The following is a 22,485-nucleotide window of genomic DNA, read 5'->3' on the forward strand; positions in this document are numbered from 1 at the left end:
TTCTCCTTGAATGTATTCTTCAGTGTAAATTTTGAGCTCCTAAGATGGTTGTGTTTTATGAGTACCTGATAGCCTATAATCACTTTTCTCATCTGTTTTAATTCAGCTGAAGACAAAGCTACTTGTTAAAAAGTAGAGAGAACTTGGAAGGTAGAGGAAAGAGGCTATATGGATAAAATTTATGGGCTCGTGAGTTATTTTGGAATTTACTCTCCTTAGTTGCTTACCTGATTGCATTAATTATTTTATGGCAGGTTTTACTTTTTTTTTAACTTAAGGGTTTCTATAGGATGGATTAGTAGGCCCTCTACCTAGTCTTTTAAAATCTCTTGGCTCAATACATTGTAATTAGTTTTTGGTAATTGAATCTTTCTCTCTTTTTTCTTGCAGACTGAGGTGGTGCCATGCAGCAAGAAGCAGAGAGATGCAGAGTTCGAGTCAGGAGGCCTGACATGGCACTTTATGTACCCAAAGCTCGAAGGGGTATAGTAGTGCACAGATCAGGTGATGAGGGAAAAAGCTGTGGCCCACCTAACTCCGTGGTGAAAGAAGAACAAAAGGAAGATTCTTTCTCTCAAAAAGGAATCATTAGAGACAAGTGTGAGGCTCAAAGACTAAGTATTAATCCAGATAAAAAGGAACACAATCGTAGGGAAGGAAAGAAAGCTTCAACAAAATTTAATAAAGATGCGTGGCTTCAAGAAAGAAATAAAGATAGTGTTTGTACTGAGAGGGCAACCACAGAATCCAAAAAAATATTATCCCAAGGACATCAGCAAAGAGTCCCAAATCCTGGGATTATACCTATCGTACCTTTACAAAGACATTTTAAACCAAAGAAGGTAGAGTGTTTGGAGGTTGAAACCAGAGATGTGACAGAACAGGATGGGTTGCTTCAATCTCAGTCTTGTTCAGAAATCAGTAAGGCTCAGGTTCCAAACAAACCATTCCAAAATGTGGAATTCTGTGATTTCTATAGGCATGAACTAAATGGGGAAACATTTGAAGATAGAAATTTGGAAAGCAGAATGGAAACTGAAGCCAGGGTTGCAGAGATACTATCCCAATTTCCTGGAGATTGTAGTTCTGTGGTGAAACCTGAGAGTATGATTGCACCAGTAAAACCAAGCTCTGATTCTGGAATTGTACAACAAGGCATGCAGACATCAGGTGGAATGCTGAAGTGCAGCAGTGGAGGCATCACCACTGATTCTGTTCCTGGAAGTCCAGTTGGTATCATTGATCAGACTTGCATAGACTTGGATGCTGAGAATGTTGGTGATACAGCCAACAGTACAGATTTCATCTTGGGTCAGAAAGGTATAGATTCCATTCCTGAGACTGTGGGTCACATCTCTCATCAGATGACTAGAGTCAGCAAATTAGAGAGCATAAATGGCATTTTTGATCCAACAATGATTAGAGAGTGTGAGGAGAATGACAGCACTGCTGATGAGTTATGTGTAAGGTGTGGATCTTCTGATACAGCTGTCCTTGCTCATGAAACATATACAAATAATGGGTCTAAGAGTGTAGGTGACATTACCAATAAGACATGTATGATGGACATTACAGATATCATATCTGATCACATAACTGTAGTTGCTGTTAGAGTAGCTCATGAGGCCTGTAGCAACACAAGTAGTTTCTCAGACTATTTAGAAATAAGTGCAGATACATCCCCTCTTCATGCAGCTAAAAGGGGGAATGACACTGAACATTTCAGCAACCTGACTGCTTGCTCAGATATTTATGCTGAGAGCGTTTCACCTAGTTTCACAGAGTCAACAGGAAAGTTGATAGAGAGCTTGTCAGATTGTGCTTCCTCCTTACCTGTAAAGAAGATTGCTGGTAGTAATTGTAACACTTTTTTGGACTCTGAACTCAGTATGTTAAATGGGACAAAAGTATTTTCGGACAGTGCTTTGGGCAGTGATCAAGATTGTACTGGTGATATAACAGAGGCATTGCATGAACTTAAAACTGCTGAAGAGTTCAAAACAAAAGAAGATGGCTCAGAGACTACAGAATTTGGTGTAACCTTTCCTCATATAGAATCAGTATCTGTGGAAACATCCATGGAATCGAAAGCAGCTGATACGTCTCACACAGAAGCAAGTGCTGCTACTGAAGAGAGCTGGGAGTCTATGTTTAATGATGATGGTGACTGCCTGGACCCGCGTCTTCTACAAGAGGTATGTTTTAGTGGAAACTGGTTGGCTCTTAGGTAGTTCATCAATTCATAGGACCTAGGATTTTGGGGGTAATTTTGATAGACATATTTATACATTCACACACATGACATCCAATGTAACAGTTTTGCAAGAAACTGTTAGGTTGGCCAAAAAGTTCGTTCGGGTCTTTCCATAATATCTTACGGAAAAACCTGAACGAACTTTTTGGCCAACCCAGTAATAGGATTGTAGATTGAGAAAAGAATATCGGATAGATCTTTAAGAAACAAAGCATACAGTGTTGAACTATATCTATTATAGTCAAATCCTGAGAGATCTTACTGAATAGGTTAAAGATGAATTTAATGGATTCTGGCTAACTGTTGAGAAGATACAGAGGGAAACTTCTTCCAAGGGGCTTTTCTGTGTTGACAAGATGTATTTCACACTGGCCTATTGGAGGGGAGAAGAATAATTTATTATTCATATTTATTTTATTTTTGCAGCAGATGTTGGAATGATGTTAGACACTATAGAGGGAAGGGAAGGGTGTAATGAAGGTATGATTGTTTTTTTAAGGAGTTTGTGCTGAGTTGAAGAGTAAATGATTGTTGAATATGCTGGCTAGTTAGAGTTCATAAATACAAAATGTTGGATTTGAAGGCATCTTAGAAATTATTTAGTTCAATTTTTTTCATTTTCTTAGTTTAGACATTCCCTCTTCCAGCATTTAAATTCCTTACCATAAATAAGAATCATTGGTTTTGAATAGTAGAATCATTCCCCCTTTTATTCCTTATACCTTTGCCCAGAAAGGGAAAAAGTGATTTTCCCTATAAAATCTCCAGTTTTGTAAATGGGGAAATTGAAGGTTAATGGTTGTATCTTTAAGACAAGCGGAATCAGTATTTCAATCTACTTCTGTCTTAATCCAGTATTTATGTTCTTTCTACCAGACCACTTCCTCCCCTATAAAATAGTTTTGTTTGAGTGACTCCATAGAGCCTTTTAAATACTAAGTGATGAGTCTTTTGATTCTGAGAGTTGAACCAGAAGTACAGAAAAATGTTCACAAGCATGTATAAAAGAGACACCTGAGACTGAAGAGGGCAGCGCATTGGACAGAATTGACTTTCCAGTACCATGCACTTCCTCCTTATTCTTAGGAGGTGTTTGCATGCACATTTGTACCACAGTTAGTACTTCTTATGGGCAAGTCAGGAAACAGCAGGTCTTAAACATTTCTTAAAAGAATATAGAGCAGAAGGCACCTACAAATTAACATTCATGAATCCTTTGAAATTGCATGCAAACCTTTATATGTAAGTGCAGTTTTTCATAACTTTTATCGGATTCTCAAAGGTGATAGTTCCCCAAAGTATGGTCCCTGGACCAGCAGCATAAGCAGCACCTGGGAACTTGTTAGAAATGCAGACTCTTCAGCCAGGCTGTCTTTATGTTTACGAGACTTTCAAGTGATTCTGATGCACGTAAAGTGAGAATCACAGCTCAAAGACAACATACAAACTTAAATTATATCAAGATGTGAGTGTGGTAACCAGAAGTGGCTGTCAGCTCATAATTAGAAAGCAAAACACTGTTCAGCAGAGGTTTTAGACCCAAATCAGGCTAAGATGTACTAATAATATGGTAAGTTAGGTGAATATAGAGAAGTTATTAAGGATCCAGGCATTGGGAGAAGGCCTTAGTCTGGGGAAGGAAGCAGTGTTCTTAGGACTTGGCAAAGGGACTGCTTAAGGGGGTAGGAGAGCACAGGTGTACGTGGGAGAGAAGAAACAGCTTCCTACAAAAGAAGGGCATGGGACACAGAGCCTTTTGTACATGGTAGACCTAGTAAATATTTACTGAATGGACGTAGGCAGTAGGGCAGAGTTGCTTTCTGCCTTTTTAGGTTAGCCTCCAGGAGCTTTCAAAACATCATTGCTGCCGGAACTTGGATTCCGTGTGGTAGCTTAGGGATATGGCTTCTGTATTGGCGGGAGGGAGGTTTAGGTGTGCAACTCTGTTGTTCAGCTCTTAACACTGTTTAGGTGCCGAAGAATTTAGGCAGCTGAGTCTTTTGAGAAGCATAATAATATAGCCAGAGGACACTAGCCTGACCTAAAGCTGGGAATGGCAGGAAAACGGAGCAGGTAGTGTTTTAAGCTGATGACAGCCAGTGCCTGCGTATTGCGTTTGTATATCTTCTGAGGTGTTTGGTAGAGATTGGAGTCTGTGTGGAGGCATGAGGATAGATGAGAGCAAGAAAGAAGTTGGATTGAGAATGCAAGTAATGGATCCAACTCCAAGCTATTGCCTCCTGTGCTCTGGGTTTCAGAAGATGTGATAATAATAATGTTATTAAAAGATGTCACAAATCCAAGAACATTAATAGCTTTGGTGACTATTACTCCTAATTTATTATTTATACTGTTCCAAATGTACGTTATTAAAGGCTAAACCAGAGTGTCTGTCTACCTTGAAAACTTTCCAACCAAAGATTTTTGGCTCTTTTCCCAGCTGGCCTATTTCTTTGTTGACAATGGCTAGCCGTACAGGTATGCCTAGTACTTCTAATAGGCAGGGAAGTATGCTCTAGAACAGGGTGTGGTAACCATTGGCATGTGAAGCAGTTTCCTGTGACATTTGAACTTCTGAAACTGCCTGAAGGGGTTAGGTCATTGTTGAGCTCCCAGAACTGCAACTCTTGATGAGTCTCCAAAGATTACACATCTCCTAAAACCGTGGTATGGGATGCCCAGAAATTGAAGTTGATCATTGATAAAGAAAAGGATGTTGGCATGACTTCTTTTAACCCTTTGAGATCTTGGTACCAGCACACAGGAATTATTGTTGTCTAGATAAAACTTCCTCTGCTGCCTCCTGTACTGATCAGCAAACCTGTTGGTAGGAGGGTTAGTAAGATACCAGCAGCATAACATTGATGTTGATAGACACTGACATCTGGTCCCTTCACTGGCCATTTCTGGTCCTGATGTGTTTTTAGATAGCGGTAAATATTTAGGTAGGAGTTTCCTTTTGTTATAGAAGGTTGCTAACAAGGTATGACCACGGAAAAGAGAAAAGGAACACCATTCATTCCCAAACCATCTTCCTTCTGTGTGTGCCTACTCATGTTCATACTTCATCAGTGGTATCTTTCCATCTGGTCTTCCCAATCATGCTGGGAAGACGAGGAAATCCAGATATGTCTCCCCGGCTTTCTCAGTCTTCCTCTTGACTAAAATTTAATCTGCCACAGTGTTTTCACTGTTCAGTCTGGATAGCATCTTCCCAAGAATGCCAGCATCAGTTTGCCATATTAGCCTTTCTGTACTGTCTAAATAGGAGCCAAGTCCAAGTTGGTTCAGGATATTCACTTGGTCTCTGCCCATATATTCGTGTACCATATGTTACTATTCATTAGAGGAAGCTAGAGCTCTCAAATTTGTCCTCTGGCACTGGGGTCAGTAAGTGATCATCTGACATGCTTCATTATTGTAGCTTTCTTTTTTCTTACTTCCTTTGGTTCTCCTTTTCTGCATTCTTAATCACTTTTGCCCTTCCTTCTCTTTTACTGTGCCTTAATCCAAAGCTATGGCCATGGATTTCTCTCATTGATGATAATCAGTGATATTGAGATGTTGCTGATACCTATTGTAGAGAAATTTTTTTTTAAGATTTATTTATTTATTTTTGGCTGCGTCAGGTCTTAGTTGCAGCACGTGGGATATTCATTGAGGCATGCGGGATCTTTCCTTGTGGTGCGTGGGCTCTTCGTTGCAGGCTGTGAGCTTCTCTCTAGTTGTGGCATGTGGGTTTTCTCTTCTCTAGTTGTGGCACGCAGGCTCCAGGGTGCATGTGCTCTGTAGTTTGTGGCACGCAGATTCCAGAGCGAGTGGGCTCTGGAACTTTGCGGCATGTGGACTCTAGTTGTGGCACGCGGGCTTAGTAGTTGTGGCACGCAGGCTTAGTTGCCCAGCGGCATGTGGGATCTTAGTTCCCTGACCAGGGATTGAACCCGCATCGAACCTGCATTATAAGGCGGATTCTTTACCACTGGACCACCAGGGAAGTCCCTAGAGAAATCTTTAGATGGCACCTTGAATGGCATTCTACTCATTCTGTGTTAATAAATTTTATGAAGTCAGAGTTTGCATTTCTGGCCTTGGTTTCTTGATAAGGTCAGTGGAGGCATAGCCTAGATATATTAGATAATTTTATTTGCAGATAGGAAACACCACTGAAGACATTATCTACTCTTATATTTAATGTATAAAATGTTATGTAAAGCAACTATACTCTAATAAAAATTAATTTTAAAGAAAGTTGGAGTTTAAAAGTCTGAATTTATCCTTCTGCTGTTGTAAAGGATTTATGCCCAAAGCAGTATAGAAAAGGGATGAAAGCCATAACTTACGCTGTATATTATACACTGTAGTTTTATTATCTTTTAAGGGAACTCTTTTTGGATGTGTTGGAACTTAGGTCATGAAAAATTTGAAAAGGCTTGAAATACTTTTTAAAAAATAGTGTTATTTCCCTATTTGCCAAAAATAGGAAGTTAAATGGGTGAAACATTTTAATTCTAGCTTTTGATTTATTCACATTACCAAGGACAAACATGAAAAATTTACTTTCTTCAGTTTCTACTGAAGAGTAGAAACTGAGTTAGTAAGCAGTTAAGTAGCTACAGGGTAATAGTGGAAGAGAAAATAGAAACAAAAGGTTTGAGTAACCTAACCTACATAATTGAGAATTACCTATATGGGTTAATTCTGTAAGTAATTATGTGAATAGACATGGTGATATTTGAAGCAACCGTAGTAATGTTATACCATTAACTCCTGGTCAAGTCTCTGTTGTCCATGTCCCTGTAACCTGATATCCCTAATATTTAAATTTGTTATAGCCACAACTATAGTTTAAAATGGTTTATTATGTTTAATTAAAAGTACCTGGGGCTTCCCTGGTGGTGCAGTGGTTGAGAGTCCGCCTGCCAATGCAGAGGACGCGGGTTCGTGCCCCGGTCCGGGAAGATCCCACATGCCGCGGAGCGGCTGGGCCGCTGAGCCTGCGCATCCGGAGCCTGTGCTCCGCAACAGGAGAGGCCACAACAGTGAGAGGCCCGCGTACCGCAAAAAAAAAAAAAGTACCTACAGAAGTGTTCTTATTCCTACCTTCCAAGATCAGAGGCAGGATTATAACATAGGCCTTGAACAATAAGGACTAAGACCTGGAACTTTAACCTGTCTAAGAGAGAAAACTGTATGTCTTTTTTAAAAAAGTGGAATGTTAGCATTGAAAGGGACCTGTAACGTAATGTTTTATGTTTACCTCTTGCTTTATAGATAAGGCAAGTAAGGCCCAGAAAGGTTGTTACTGACCTAGCTAAGGTTAGTGCCAGAGTTGGCACTAGAATCCCAGTCTCCTGGTTTCTAACCCTGGGCTTTTTCCATGACAGTAAGCCTTTGCCTCTACCTAAAGCTCTCAGCCAATCAACAGACATTGTACAGCTATACTGTGCCCAGCTCTGATATTGGTGATATGAGGGATAAAAGAGAAGGATAAGAATGTTTAAGGAGTTTATAGTCTTGTGGAGCTGATGAAACTTATTCTCAGAAATGTCTAGAAAAAAATAAAGAAGTATTCTATCTCATTGAATTGAAAATGCTGTTGATTGTGAAATATACCATTATTTTATGTATCACTAAGAAAGAAATTAAACTTTTACACAATGCTTACCCTTTAGAATTTTAATTTTATACATACTGAAAGAGCTCTTAATTAGACAAATATTTTTATCACATCATCTCTTACATAAAGAAAATGTAGGTGAAATAAATTGGTTCTCATTTCCTAAAACTTTGTGTGTTTATAGTCCAACTCTTTCTAATGATTTCTTTTTTTTTGAATTAGAACCCAAGTGTTCCTTTTTCTTCCTTTTTTTAAAATTTAATTTTATTTATTTGTTTTTTTGGCCGTGTCGGGTGTTAGTTGCAGCACGTGAGATCTCCATTTGAGGCATGCAGGATCTTTCGTTGTGGAGCATGGGCTTCTCTTTAGTTGTGATGTGCGGGTTTTCTCTTCTCTACTTGTGGCGTGCAGGCTCCAGGGCACGTGGGCTCTGTAGTTTGTGGCACCTGGGCTCTCTAGTTGAGGCACGTGAGCTCAGAAGTTGTGGTGTGCAGGCTTAGCTGCCCCATGGCAGGTGGGAACCTAGTTCCCCAACCAGGGATCGAACCCATGTCCCCTGCATTGGAAGGTGGATTCTTTACCACTGGAACACCAGGGAAGTCCTAATAATTTTTTGACTCAGTCATTGATACTGATGTCTTTCCAGCCTGTTACCATCTTCTGTTCCATCAACAACTTTGACAATACAGCATTTCTTAAAAGAATACATAAAAGAAGTAAAAATCATTGTTGCTGGATTCTTAAGCCAGCTTTGCACTTATATAGGGCTATTCTTATATTCAGATTTTCTTCCACCCTGCTGACCACCCTTTGTGCAAATTTTGGTACTGGTGCTTTTGGTGCTCATTCATATTCAGACAAGCAGTGACAATATGCATGATTAAGATGCATACTGGTGTTGGAGATGTTAAAATGTGCATCTTAGAACTGATGAAATACGGTATATATCCAACTGCCAAGAGTTATGATACGGTAGTATAGGGAATGGAGAAACCATCAAAATAGAGTCAATAGGGAACGCTTCAAGAGGAGATAAAGATTGAAGCTGGGTCTTAAAAGAGAAGGATCAGGAGCAGACAAGGCATTCCAGGCTGTGAGAGCTTGTAAAAAATATGGAACGTTCCCAGGCTTAGGTCCTGAATTTGTCACTATCAGAAGTTTAGATGATCTGCTTTGAAATTTTGTTTTTGTTGTTGTTGTTTTCCTTTTATAATTTATTAAATTGGATTTTCTGCATGATTTATATAGCCAGAACAATTAAAGTTTATTGGCAAAGGGAAATTTAAAAAGTGTCATTTTCCCCCAAAATTTCAGAATGCCATCCAGAATCATTTAAAAAATATATATTTCATAAATCAAGTTCTTATTGATGGGGGCTCTATATAGAATCAGTCTTGATAAGCATGCATTTGGACAAAGTAATTAACTTGGGGCATGTGCATTTTATTCATTCCACAAGTATTTTTTGAACACCCAGTTTGTGCAAGGTAACATGTGCGGGGGGGGATATAGGGATAAATATGACACATCCCTTGTAGTTAAATTATAGAATCAGAATATTGATGAGGAGACTGAAACTCCAGCCTTTCTTTCCAGCCTTACTCCCTGTATTAGTTTGCTAAGGCTGCCAGAGCATAGTGCCCCAGACTGACTATGGCGAAGTACCACAGAAATTTGTTTTCTCACAGTTCTGGAGGCTAGAAGTCCAAGATCAAGGTGGCAGCAAGAGTTAGATTCTTCTGAGGCCTCTCTCCTTGGTTTGTAGATGGCCGTCTTCTCCCTGTGTCTTTACATGGTCTTCCTTCTGTGTCTGTGTCCAAATTTCCTCTTTTTATAAAGATACCACTCAGATTAGGGTCTACCCTGTTGTAACTTAATACCTGTTTAAAGGCATTATCTCTAAATACAGTCATTCTAAGGTACTGGGGTTTATGGCTTTAACTCATGAATTTTGAGAGGACACAATTAAGCCCATAGCACTCCCCCAAGCCCTCACATTATTTAGTGTAACCACACTGAACTGTTTAATGAATACCACACTCCTTGCATGCCTTTGCACACTTCTGCCTATGGTACTTTTCTCTGTATAATTTCTTTACTTGGGCAGTGAACGAAACAAAGTTCATTCCCCTCTATCCACTGGTAATACCTTCTTCATTCTTATAACTTTATTACATATTAAAATTCTTTGTTCAAGTTCTTTCTCTAATGTTATGTTCAATGTACATTAAATGTTGGTTAGGTGGTCAGGTTGAGGTTGGAGGAAGAGACAGGTCTTATTAATATAGGGTGTTATACACTGAGTACTGTAAAAGTAGTGCAGATGAGGTAAACACTGTAGAAGTCTAGAGGAAGAGTCAGATTATACATGTGACCAAAAATAATGTGATCAAAGCAATAGGCAGGAAGAAGCAAAATGTGTTTAGGCATAGTATTACTCTTTGGTTGGAATGTAGCATATTTTAAGGGATGACATGACATAAAGCTAGAAATGTATATATTTTAGTACACTATTAATGAGGTAATAAATTACCACAAACTACTGTCTTAAAACAACACAAATTTGTCTTTTACAGTTCTGTAGGTAGAAGTCCAAAATGGGTCTCACAGGACTAAAATTAGGGTATTGGCAGGATTGTGATCCTTTCTGAAGACTCTAGGGGAGAACCCATTTTCTTACCTTTTTCAGCTTCTCCTACACACTGCCCACATTCCTTGGCTCATGGCCCCCTTCCATTTCCAAAGCCAGCAGTGGCCAGCCAAGTCTTTCTCATATTGCCTCACTCTGACACACTGACTCTTCTGAAACAATTTGCTTTTAAGGACCCTTGTGATTATATTGGGCCCACCTAGATAATCCAGCATTATCTCTCTATTTTAAAGTCATCTGATTAGCATCTTTAATTCCACCTGCTACCTTAATTCTCCTTTGCCATGTATCATGTTCATAAGTTGAAGGAATTAGGACATGGACATCTTTGAGAGGCCGTCATTCTGCCAACCACAGGTGGGTTGGGTCCAGGTTATGAGCTTTAAATACAGCCATTGAAGATTTTTAATCAAAGGAACGTCATGATCAAAGCAGTATTATGGGAAGTTTAATCTATAAGCTATATGGTGTCTCGAATATAGGACTGGAAAGAAATCAGCACCCCTGAGTTCTTTTCAGCTTTGCCATTGATCCTCCCTCCATCCCTCCTTTCCTCCCAGAACTGCTTGTATCCATAAATCCTTAATCAGAGGGAATTAGTTGTCCTGAACATTGATATAGCCACCGTTTCTGATTCTGTTCACTGTAAGGCCATTTCATCATGTTACAGAAGGAATACTAGACTATCGGTCAGGAGACCTGAGTTATGATTCAAACTTTATCAGTAATTTGATTTGTAACCTTAGGGATGTCCTTTAGTCTCTCTGTGATGTAATTTTCCATCCTTATAATTGGGATAACAGTAGCAGCTGATCTAACATGCCCATCTGACAGATATAAATATAACTTTATTCCCAAATAATGTAGCATATATTTATTTTTTGTTTGTAGAGAGTAACTTGTGACTTCAGAACTTTTTGTTTTTCCTTTTGTATCTTGAAGAACCTAGTATCAAACAAAAAATAAAAAGCTCAGTGATCCATGCCTAGTTGACCTTCTGCTCTCTGCACCCTTTTTGTCCCCTTCTACAAATAGGAATCAGGCAATTATGTCATAGCAAGTCAGGTACTATTTTTTTTTTTAACATGTTTTTTGGAGTGTAATTGCTTTACAATGTTGTGTTAGTTTCTGCTGTATACGAAAGTGAATCAGCTATACGTATACATATATCCCCATATCCCTTCCCTCTTGCATCTCCTTCCCACCCTCCCTATCCCACCCCCTAGGTGGTCACAAAGCACCAAGCTGATCTCCCTGTGCTATGCGGCTGCTTCCCACTAGCTATCTATTTTACATTTGGAAGTATTTATAAGTCCATGCCACTCTCTCACTTCATCCCAGCTTACCCTTCCCCCTGCCCTTGTCCTCAAGTCCATTCTCTAGGTCTGAATCTTTATTCCTGTCCTGCCCCTAGGTTCATCAGAACCATTTGTTTTTTGGGTTTTCTTTTAGATTCCATATGTATGTGTTAGCATACAGTATTTCTTTTTCTCTTTCTGACTTACTTCACTCTGTATGACAGACTCTAGGTCCATCCACCTCAGTACAAATAACTCAATTTTGTTTCTTTTTATGGCTGAGTAATATTCCATTGTATATATGTGCCACATCTTCTTTATCCATTCATCTGTCGGTGGACACTTAGGTTGTTTCCGTGTCCTGGCTATTAATTTATTGCTGCATTGGGTCTTCGTTGCTGCGTGTGGGCTTTCTCTAGTTACGGCGAGCTGGGGCTACTCTTTGTTGTGGTGTGCAGGCTTCTCATTGTGGTGGCTTCTCTTGTTGAGAGCACTGGCTCTAGGCACGCAGGCTTCAGTAGTTGTGGTGCAGGGGCTTAGTTGCTCCACAGCATGTGGGATCTACCCAGACCAAGGCTCAAACCCGTGTCCCCTGCATTGGCAGGTGGATTCTTAACCACCGTGCTATAGTCTTTTCGTCTCGTTTGTGGTTTCCTTTGCTGTGCAAAAGCTTTTAGGTTTAATTAAGTCCCATTTGTGTATTTTTGTTTTATTTCTATTTCTCTAGGAGGTGGGTCAAAAAGGATCTTGCTGTGATTTATGTCAAAAAGTGTTCTGCCTATGTTTTCCTCTGAGTTTTATAGTGTCTGGCCTTACGTTTAGGTCTTTAATCCATTTTGAGTTTATTTTTGTGTATTGCTTTAGGGAGTGTACTAATTTCATTCTTTTATGTGTAGCTGTCCAGTTTTCCCAGCACCATTTATTGAAGAGGCTGTCTTTTCTCCATTGTATATTCTTGCCTCCTTTATCAAAGATAAGGTGACTGTATGAGTGTGGGTTTATATCTGGGCTTTCTATCCTATTCCATTGATCTATATTTCTGTTTTTGTGCCAGTACCATACTGTCTTGATTACTGTAGCTTTGTAGTATAGTCTGAAGTCAGGGAGCCTGATTCTTTCAGCTCTGTTTTTCTTTCTCAATATTGCTTTGGCTATTCGGGGTCTTTTGTGTTTCCATACAAATTGTGAACTTTTGTTCTAGTTCTGTGTAAAACGCCATTGGTAGTTTGATAGGGATTGCATTGAATCTGTAGATTGCTTTGGGTAGTATAGTCATTTTCACAGTGTTGATTCTTTCAATCCAAGGACATGGTATATCTCTCTGTCTGTCGGTATCATCTTTAATTTCTTTCATCAGTGTCTTATAGTTTTCTGCATACAGGTCTTTTGTCTCCTTAGGTAGGTTTATTCCTAGGTATTTTATTCTTTTTGCTGCAATGGTAAATGAGAGTGTTTCAGATTTTTCATCTATTCCTATTCATTAGTGTATAGGAATGTAAGAGATTTCTGTGCATTAATTTTGTATCATGCTACTTTACCAAATTCATTGATTAGCTCTAGTAGTTTTCTGGTAGCATCTATAGTATCTTGTCATCTGAAAACAGTGACAGTTTTACTTCTTCTTTTCCAATTTGGATTCCTTTTATTTCTTTTTCTTCTCTGATTGCCGCGGCTAAAACTTCCAAAACTCTGTTGAATAATGGTGAGAGTGGGCAACCTTGCCTTTTCCCAATGTTACTGGAAATGGTTTCAATTTTTCACCATTGAGAACAATGTTGGCTGTGGGTTTGTCATATGTGGCCTTTATTATGTTGAGGTAAGTTCCCTCTGTGCCTACTTTCTGAAGGGGTTTTCTCATAAATGGGTGTTGAATTTTGTTGAAAGCTTTTTCTGCATCTATTGAGATGATCATATGGTTTTTCTCCTTCAATTTGTTAATATGGTTTATCACATTGATTGATTTGCGTATATTGAAGAATCCTTGCATTCCTGGGATAAACCCCACTTGATCATGGTGTATGATCCTTTTAATGTGCTGCTGGATTCTGTTTGCTAGTATTTTGTTAAGGATTTTTTGCATCTATGCTCATCAGTGATATTGGCCTGTAGTTTTCTTTTTTTGTGACATCACGGTACTGTTTTTTAGACTTGTTTTCAAGAGCAGGTTACTAGGCTTATAAGAGTCTTAAAACCCTCACTTTGGGAAGATAATTTAATTTAGTTGATTTTGTGGAAGCAGGTTCTACATATGAAGGAATACTCAGATTTCACTTATGCTTTATAAACAGCAAGCAGGCCCTTGGTAAAAATCATAAAATATTTGTGATTCATAACTCAAAATTATTTGCTGAGTTGTTTGCAAACTTTCCTTTCCTGTGGACTGTAATGGATTAGAATGTATCAAATTGTAAACCTTTCCCCTCTATTGTTGCTCTATCAAACATTTATTAGCCATATGAAAGAAAAATATATGAAGGTTGGTCATAAAATATGAAGGTTTCACATTGACAGTTGTGACAAGTATTGTCTCAATACATGTGACTCTCAACAGTAAATGTTTCAGTTGTCTACAGTAGAAATATGATGCAAACTACAAATGTGAGCCATGTATATAATCTAAAATTTCTATGAGCCACATTTAAAAAGGTAAAAATAAACAGGTAAAGTCAAGAACGTATTTTTAATATATCCAAAATATCATTTCAACATGTAATCAATATAAGAAATTATTAGTGAGATCTTTTATTTTTTGTATTGTCTTTGAAATTTGATGTGTATTTTATACATAAAACACATCTCAATTCAGACTAGCCATGTTTCTAGTACTCAGTAACCACATGTGGCTGGCAGCTACTGTGTTGGACAGTACAGGTCTACTGCAAAAAAGTCATTGCATCAAATCTTAGGGCCTTTCCTGAAATACATCTGTATTACTGTGTCTAACCCCTGTCTGATAGTGGTCTCTACCCTGCCTGCCCCCACTCCCCTCTCACAATCATGCTCTGATCCTCACTTTATACCATATTGTCTTCTCTTAGACATTTCCCCCTTCTGTGCCACGTATTCCTTTCTCTTTACCCTGTCAAGGCCCCCTTGAATGTTTTGTTGAAATTCTCAGGAGAAAACACCATTAATAGTATGGCCTGCTACCTCTCAGCCTACCTCCCCCAAAAATGTGTTGCCAGTAGACATGCAAGCTGATTCCAACAATATCAGTACCATGGGAGTATGAAACAAAGTTCTTCTCCTCTTGAGAAAAGTTAGGAGTCCCTGATAATAGTGGAGTCTTGAGTGTTATAGGAAAAACTAGTCAGGAGTATGTTACTTGTAGGCTTTATATCTATTTTCCCATGAAATGTAGAGTAGGAATTGTGTGTTTTGCTATTATTTACACTTTGCATTTAATCAGTATCAGAAGCTGAAGTGTTTAATAATTACCTCAAAAATGGGATGGAAGTATACAAGTTCAAATTTGCTGACCAGATTAGAGCAAAGGGCCATAATCAAATTTCCTTGCCAGACTATCCTGCCTCTCTTTTTTCTTCCTCTTTATAATCAGTTCTTATAGTTCCAAGGTGTTTGTAGTTAGGCATTGTTTACCTCTCACAATGCATTATTTAGCCCCAATTTATAAATGCATGGACATGCAGTGGTTTGTTTGGTTTGGTTTTTGCAAAGTAACTCAAAAAGTCCATGCCAGAAATTAAAAAATGAAGCAAATAGTTCCAATGACAGTAGCATTAAAAAGTTAGAAATAAATTTAACAAAAGAAGTGTAAAACTTGTACCCTGAAACTACAACACATTTTTGGAAGAATTTAAAGAAGACCTGAATAAACATCCCATGTTTCTCTTCTTTAATATTGTTAAGATACTACCCAAAGTGATTAACACATCCAGCTCAATCCCAGCTGTCCTGTATTTTTTGCAGAAATTGACAAAATGATCCTCTGATTCATTTGGAAATGCAAGGGACTCAGAATAGCCAAAATGATTTTGAAAAAGAACAAAGTACGAAGACTCAAACTTCCTGATTTCAAAACTTATAAAACAACAGTAATCAAGACAGTGTGGCACTGGCATAAGGATGGACTTGCAAGTAATTGCAGATTACCCTCCTTTCTGGGGCTCTGAGTTATTCTAAACTGATACACCAGTCCACTCTAGGCTTTTAAGAATTTGTTAAACATTTAGCTGATATCTTCTTGCCCACTCATGTGGTGGCCACTTCTTCCCATGATCTGCCAGAGGCAAAACAGTTTATATATTCTGTTTCTCTTTGGAGGGACATGTCATCCTGTGGATTTCAATTTCCTTGTGTACTCTGTGTTGCATACTCAGCTGTATGGTAAACTCAAGAAAAGTTATGATTTTATAGGTCAGTTGGTCTTTTCTCATTGTTACGGTGTGAGGAATATTCTCTTCCTGATTTCTACATCCTAAGCAGGGTAGAAATAACATGGTGATTGGCCTATAATAGATTTAGCACCTAGTTAAAATATGTTTAAATTGGGTTGAAATTGAATTCTTACTTAGGTGACACGTAGTGTGCTAGCACTTACTGCATCATCTCATTTAATCTGCACACCATAGAATAGTAGAATTTTAAGTATTCTTCATTACTATTAATTCCTGTATTAACCTGCTTTATGGAAATTCCTTTAGGTAGCTCTCATGCTAGGGAACTTAAATATAATTACTTGTGCCACTTACATTTGTCATAACAAATTTCTTTGTAAGCTACTGTCAACGAAAGGTAGACTAACAAAGTGTTTTTATTCTTAAAAATTTTGTTTTGTTTTTGTTCACTTTCAGAAACAAAACTATGGGTCTGATCAATAAGCTCAAATAAAACAAATGTTATTAATTCATCTCTTCAGCTATTTTCTGAAATTCATTTTCTAAGATGTGTTGTTCATAACTCACCACATTAATCAAAGTATTCCACAAGTATAATATAAGCTGGGTGATAGAGCCGAGTCATTATTGTGTTCGTGAACAGAGACAAATGATAAAGGTTAAGGAATAGGAACATGGAGACAAAAAGGATTGTTTATATATGGGAGGATATTTTACAATGCTCTGACTTGATGTAACAGTCACATATATGCTTCCTCCTCTCTAGTTATCAGGGAATATGAAGAATAGAGAAAGCATCCAAGAACCTATATTTGATTATTACAACCATGAAGTTCCTGATATTGACCTCAGTGATTGTGAATTCCCACATGTCATTGAAATTTATGACTTCCCCCAAGAATTTCGTACTGAAGATCTTCTACGGATTTTCTGCACTTATCAGTAAGTACTTGCAAATGATTGGGGATGTTAGGGAAGGTGGAATGAAGTTTTCTTAAAATGTCTTCTGAAAGATCATCTTTTTTGTTTTTCTATTTCCGGTGTTTACTTTAGCATCAAGTTTGTTTATTGTCTTTTCCAAGTCCATTAGAAATCCGTATCAAACCACTCTTCTTCTCAGTTCCTTTAAAAAATGCTAAATAGTCTTTCTAGACCCCATTTTAGCATTTAAGAAGAATGTCATCAATAATGACTTTGGAATCTGTCTTCATGGTACATTTAGTCCATTTATATTTATTGTAATTATTGATATATTTGGATGTATGCCTGCCATCTTTTTTTGTGTGTTTACTTGTCCCATCTTTTTCTCTTGCCTTCTTTTGGATTGATGAGGTATTTTTTTCTCCTTCCATATTTTTGGGAAATGATCCTGTTTCTATTGTTTGGTGGTTACTTTAGAAATTATAAAATGCCTGCTTAATTTATCAATGGCTAAAGTTAATATTTTTACACTCTTTCCAAACATTCTAAGGGTTTTAAACTCCATTCCCCAATTCCATTCCAGTGTCTCACGAACCTCCAACTAATACGCTATTGTGATTTAGTATTTTGAATCTTTTTTTCTTTTTAAATTCCATTTGATGTTATATTATTGTTTTATATTATCAGCATTCAGATTCATCCACTTTCTGTATTCTTCATTTATACCTTCTTGCATCTTATACCTTTCATCTGAAATCTTTTTCCTCCTGCATGAAACATGTTCTTTAGTATTTAATTTAGTAACAGTCTCTGGTAACACACTCAGTTGGGTTTTGTTGTCATCATCGTCGCTGTTTCTTTAATGGCTTTATTTCAGCTTCATTCTTGAAAGACATTTTTGCTGGGTAGAGAATCCTAGGTTGGTAATTGTTTTTCTCAGAAACTTGAAATTTTTATTCTGCTTTCTCCTGGCTTTTTTTTTTTTTTTTTTTTTTTTTTTTGGGGGTACACGGGCCTCTCACTGTTGTGGCCTCTCCCGTTTGCGGAGCACAGGCTCCGGACGCGCAGGCTCAGCGGCCATGGCTCACGGGCCCAGCCGCGCCGCGGCATGTGGGATCTTCCCGGACCGGGGCACGAACCCGCATCCCCCGCATCGGCAGGCGGACTCTCAACCACTGCGCCACCAGGGAAGCCCTCTCCTGGCTTTCTTAGTGTAGGATGAGAAGCCAGCTGAAAGTCTGACTATTGCTTCTGAGAGTAATCTGTCTTTTCTCTTTGGGTGCTCTTAATGTTTTCTCTTTGTCTTTGGTATTGTACATTTTCAGTATGATGTGGCTTTGTGTTTCTTTTGTTATTATTATTATTGAGCTTGTATTTTTCATTGGTTTTGGAGAAGACTAGACATTCTCTCTTCAAATATTGCCTCTGTACTAGTCTCTTTTATATTCTCTAAGATGCCAGTTAAACGTAGATTAAACCTTCTCATTTAATCCTTGTGTTATCTCTTTCATATTTTCCATTTCTTTGTCTCCATTACATGCTGAGTAATTTTTTTAGCTCTAATTTCCACTTTCTGATTTCTTCAGCTGTGTTTAATTTGCTGTTAAATCTGTCCATTGAATTTTAAAATTTCATTTTATGTTTCTCATTTTTCAAAGTTCTCTATTTTTCAAATCTGCATGGTCATTAGTTTCTTTTTTTTCTCCAAATATTTTCAAGAAGTATATTGAACATAGACCTTCTATAGTCTATGTCTGGTAATTTCTTTACCTTAAGTCCTTTTAATTCTCTTTCTGCAAATTCTCACTCATAGTGCCTTGCTTCTTTTTTGGAGGTTTAGTTACTTTTTTAAAAAACTGTACAGCTGACCATTTCCTTTGGAATTTTGCTTATGAGAATTGAGGCTTACAGTAAAAGAAGAGGATATCTCCTGAGAGGATATGTGTTTTCTTCTGCCGGGCACCAAGGGCCCTAACAGTCCAAAAGAGCTGTAAATTAAATTATTGATTTGAGGTTATTCTGACCACCGAGATAGAAATAGTCAAGTAGAGAATGATAAAAAAATGATCGTTATACGTCTCAACCAGTTTATTTTAACAGTACATATAAATGTCCATTTACTTGCCAGTCTTTGATGTGGTGCCAAGGCCTTTTTTTTTTTAAGTAACTAGTCTGTTGATGGCAGACTATCTTCTATTGAGTTCTTATATGTCACCCTGATATCACCTGTGTCTTCCAGCAAGAACTTTAATGTCCCTTCAGAGTTACCTGAGTGCAAATTCCTTATAGGTTAAAATGTTTTTTCTCTCTCTCTCTTTGTAAAATTTTTTTTGGCTGTGCCGCATGGCTTCCAGGGTCTTAGTTCCCTGACCAGGGATTGAACCCAGGCCACAGCAGTGAAAGTGCCAGGTCCTAACCACTGGACCACCAGGGAATTCCCTCTCTCTCTCTCTCTCTCTCTCTCTCTTTTTTTTTTTTTTTAAGCTCTTTTGCCCAAACATAATTGATAATAGCTGTTTTGGGTTTTTTAGTGACTTTATCTTTCTCTAGTCTTCCAAACCATAGACACAACTTTTCTTTTTCACACTCATATTTCATCATTTTAATTTTATTTAATACATTAAATTATGTAGTGAAAATGTAAATTAAAACTGATATAATAAGTGGGTTTGAGAATAATTGCACTACCTCTTATATATGTATGTAATTCATACATATGTATGAGAAGGTAAAAGAGTCAGAAGTATACCTCTGTATCTTTAGCTTATAAGAAAAAATAAGCTTCAGGAATAAAGAAATAATCCCAAAAATAAGTTATTAAGAAAAAGATTTTCAGGGTCTGGAAGAAAGTCATTACCAAGAAGGGATTATACTTTAATGCTCCAATCCTGACATTAACAATGAACCAGATCTAACAATGAACCAGGTCTATTGTCTGATATACAAATTTAAAGTTAAAATTCAATTCATGTACATCTTGAATTAGGGTATAGCTCCCAACTTTTCCTTAAGGGTTAGATAGTAATTATTTTAGGCAACTCTGCCATCGTTGCACAAAAGTAGCCATAGCCAACAGGTGTGGCTACAGACAATGAGTGTGGCTGTATTCATTGAAACTTTATGTACAAAAACAAGCACCCTGTTTTTTTGTAAAGCTCTAGAACAGGCAAAACTAGTAGCCAGGTATCTCACTTAAATTTTGTTGGTTGAGGGGACAGGAGTAGCATTTATCAGTTATGTAACTAAAAGAGAGGAGGAGTGACTAGATCATGGAGGACAGTTAACACTCTCTGCCATAGATCTTACACTAAACATATAGTGTAGATCAGTCAGTCTAATTCATTACAATTATGTTAAGACTCGGTATCAGGGTCTGTTCCAGATAAAGTGCATAATAGGTTTTAAAAAGCATCAATGAGATTAAATCCAAAATTAGAACTACCTTAGGTTGTCATTAATAATGATGACTTTTAAGACCAAGGATTGATTTTGTTGATGTCTGGAATTTCCTGAAGATTAGTTATTTCTTAAGAATTATTAACTTCCCTTGCTTTGTTTCTTCCTAATCTTACCTGCAGATCATTTTTCCATGAAACAGGAAAACATTCTCAAAAGGGGGAAAAATTTTAAAGGGTTATGAAATTCTGAAGTCTAAAAGGCCCTCCAGAGCCCATCTAAGTTTTTCTCTTTCTTTTGTCAACTATCTTATAATATAGACTTCCACTGTTGAACTTTCTCATAGTCTTCAACCCCTGTGGTCATTTTACGCCATGGTCAAACTGACCCTTACATTCAGGAAATTGTCTAACTAACCTTCAAAGCCTCTTTATTCCTTTTTCCTTCAAAGGAAATTTTTTCTTGACTAGTTGTTAAAGAGGGAAGATATTTTAGCAGTTCCCTTTTTTTTCCTTTATAGTGCTTTATAAAAAAAAAGAAAAGGTCATGGTGCAAAAGCGTATAATAATAATGCCTGTTGAGTCAAACACCAGAGTCAACTTCATATTTTAATCACATCTTCATCAATATTAATCATCTTCCTGATGAATATTGCTATTAATAATAAAAAATAATGGGCACTATTCATTTATTAGATGTCCACTAAGTGCTCAACACGGTGCCCTTTACCTTGTCATGGATGATCTCACTTCCGTTTTCACAGCAACTCTGTTACGAAGGAACTGTACCCATCTCTACAGATGAGCAGACCTAGCTTACAGAGAGTTTAAACCCGCCCATGGTCTGAAGGTGGCAGAACCTGAGTTTCCCTTTCTTACTTCACTTCTACAACTGGAAAGAAAGACTAGGTCAGCCTCTCTGATTAGAGTTGTCCCTTTTCTCCCTTATTTGATTGATTGATTGATTGATTGATTGATTTTGCTTTGAATGACCTGTCTCCCTCTTCCTCTCTGTCTTGTCTCTGTCCTTGGGCCTACATTTGCATTAAATCCAGGTGACCTTCCCTGCCTACCTCCTCCTCTAATATTCTTCTACCCCTCCTATGCTTCCTCATTCCACCTCTTCTAGTTCCAGTCCCCTAAAAACATCTCTTGTAAATAGTGTGATAAATACTTTACCTCCCCAGTGAACATGTGAGGATTAATTAGTTGATGTCTGTAAACTGGCTTACAGTGTAAAATACTCCCAGGTAGTTTTTTATGATGGTATTATTGCTTTTAAAGTTCAGTGGCTTCTTCTGTACCCCAAGCCATTTTGTGTGTCATTATCCCCATTCCACCTGTGTGCTTGTTGAGTGTTTCTATCTCATCATGAAATGCTTTATGAGACTATTTGAAAGATGTTTTTTAAAAGTAAATTTTATTTTAAGGAATAAAATTCTGTTCTTTTGTTCCAGAAAGAAAGGATTTGATATTAAATTTTTTAAAAGTAAATATTATTTTAAGGAATAAAATTCTGTTCTTTTGTTGCAGAAAGAAAGGATTTGATATTAAATGGGTGGATGATACACACGCCCTAGGAGTATTCTCCAGTCCAATTACAGGTATTCACCCAATGGATTTCAGTGTGCTTGTTGTCCGTTTTCTCCTACTTTCTCCTACAAGTAGTCTCCTAAGCACTGCTTGTCCTTATTTGCTTTCTGTTCCAGCCACCTGACATTTTATTCAGTCAATACAGATAATTGGCAGGTAGAGGTTTTTGAGGCATGTTACTTTGGGGCCCATTTGCTCCCCCTCTCCCTTTTTATCCTAATCCAATGGTATTTGGAGAGAGAGCTCCTTCCAAGGTTATTTGCTGCATAGCTGTCAGTTATGATAGTGCATAGACAGATTATAGGTAAAGATTTAAGAAGCCAGTATGACTAAATCTTAAAATATTTTTGGTTCTACCCCCCTCCCCGACAAATGAATTTGCAGTAGCCCTTTAACCTG

The 22,485-nt window shown here is 37.8% G+C and overlaps 1 protein-coding gene across 4 annotated transcripts in view; it reads left to right on the forward strand.

The window, feature by feature from the left end:
• R3HCC1L (R3H domain and coiled-coil containing 1 like) overlaps nt 1-22,485 on the forward strand; it is a 74,178-nt gene that overhangs the window by 42,116 nt on the left and 9,577 nt on the right. For all 4 annotated transcript variants that reach the window (XM_024734981.1, XM_024734983.1, XM_024734982.1 and 1 more), the window contains 3 exons: nt 391-2,195; nt 16,944-17,119; nt 22,027-22,097. In XM_024734981.1, coding sequence (XP_024590749.1) covers nt 405-2,195; nt 16,944-17,119; nt 22,027-22,097 — 2,038 coding nt within the window. In that variant the 5' untranslated portion in view covers nt 391-404. The remainder of the gene's footprint in view (nt 1-390; nt 2,196-16,943; nt 17,120-22,026; nt 22,098-22,485) is intronic.

Source organism: Neophocaena asiaeorientalis, unplaced genomic scaffold (genome assembly GCF_003031525.2).
Source record: "Neophocaena asiaeorientalis asiaeorientalis breed wild unplaced genomic scaffold, Neophocaena_asiaeorientalis_V1.1 scaffold240, whole genome shotgun sequence".
Taxonomy (NCBI): domain Eukaryota; kingdom Metazoa; phylum Chordata; class Mammalia; order Artiodactyla; family Phocoenidae; genus Neophocaena; species Neophocaena asiaeorientalis.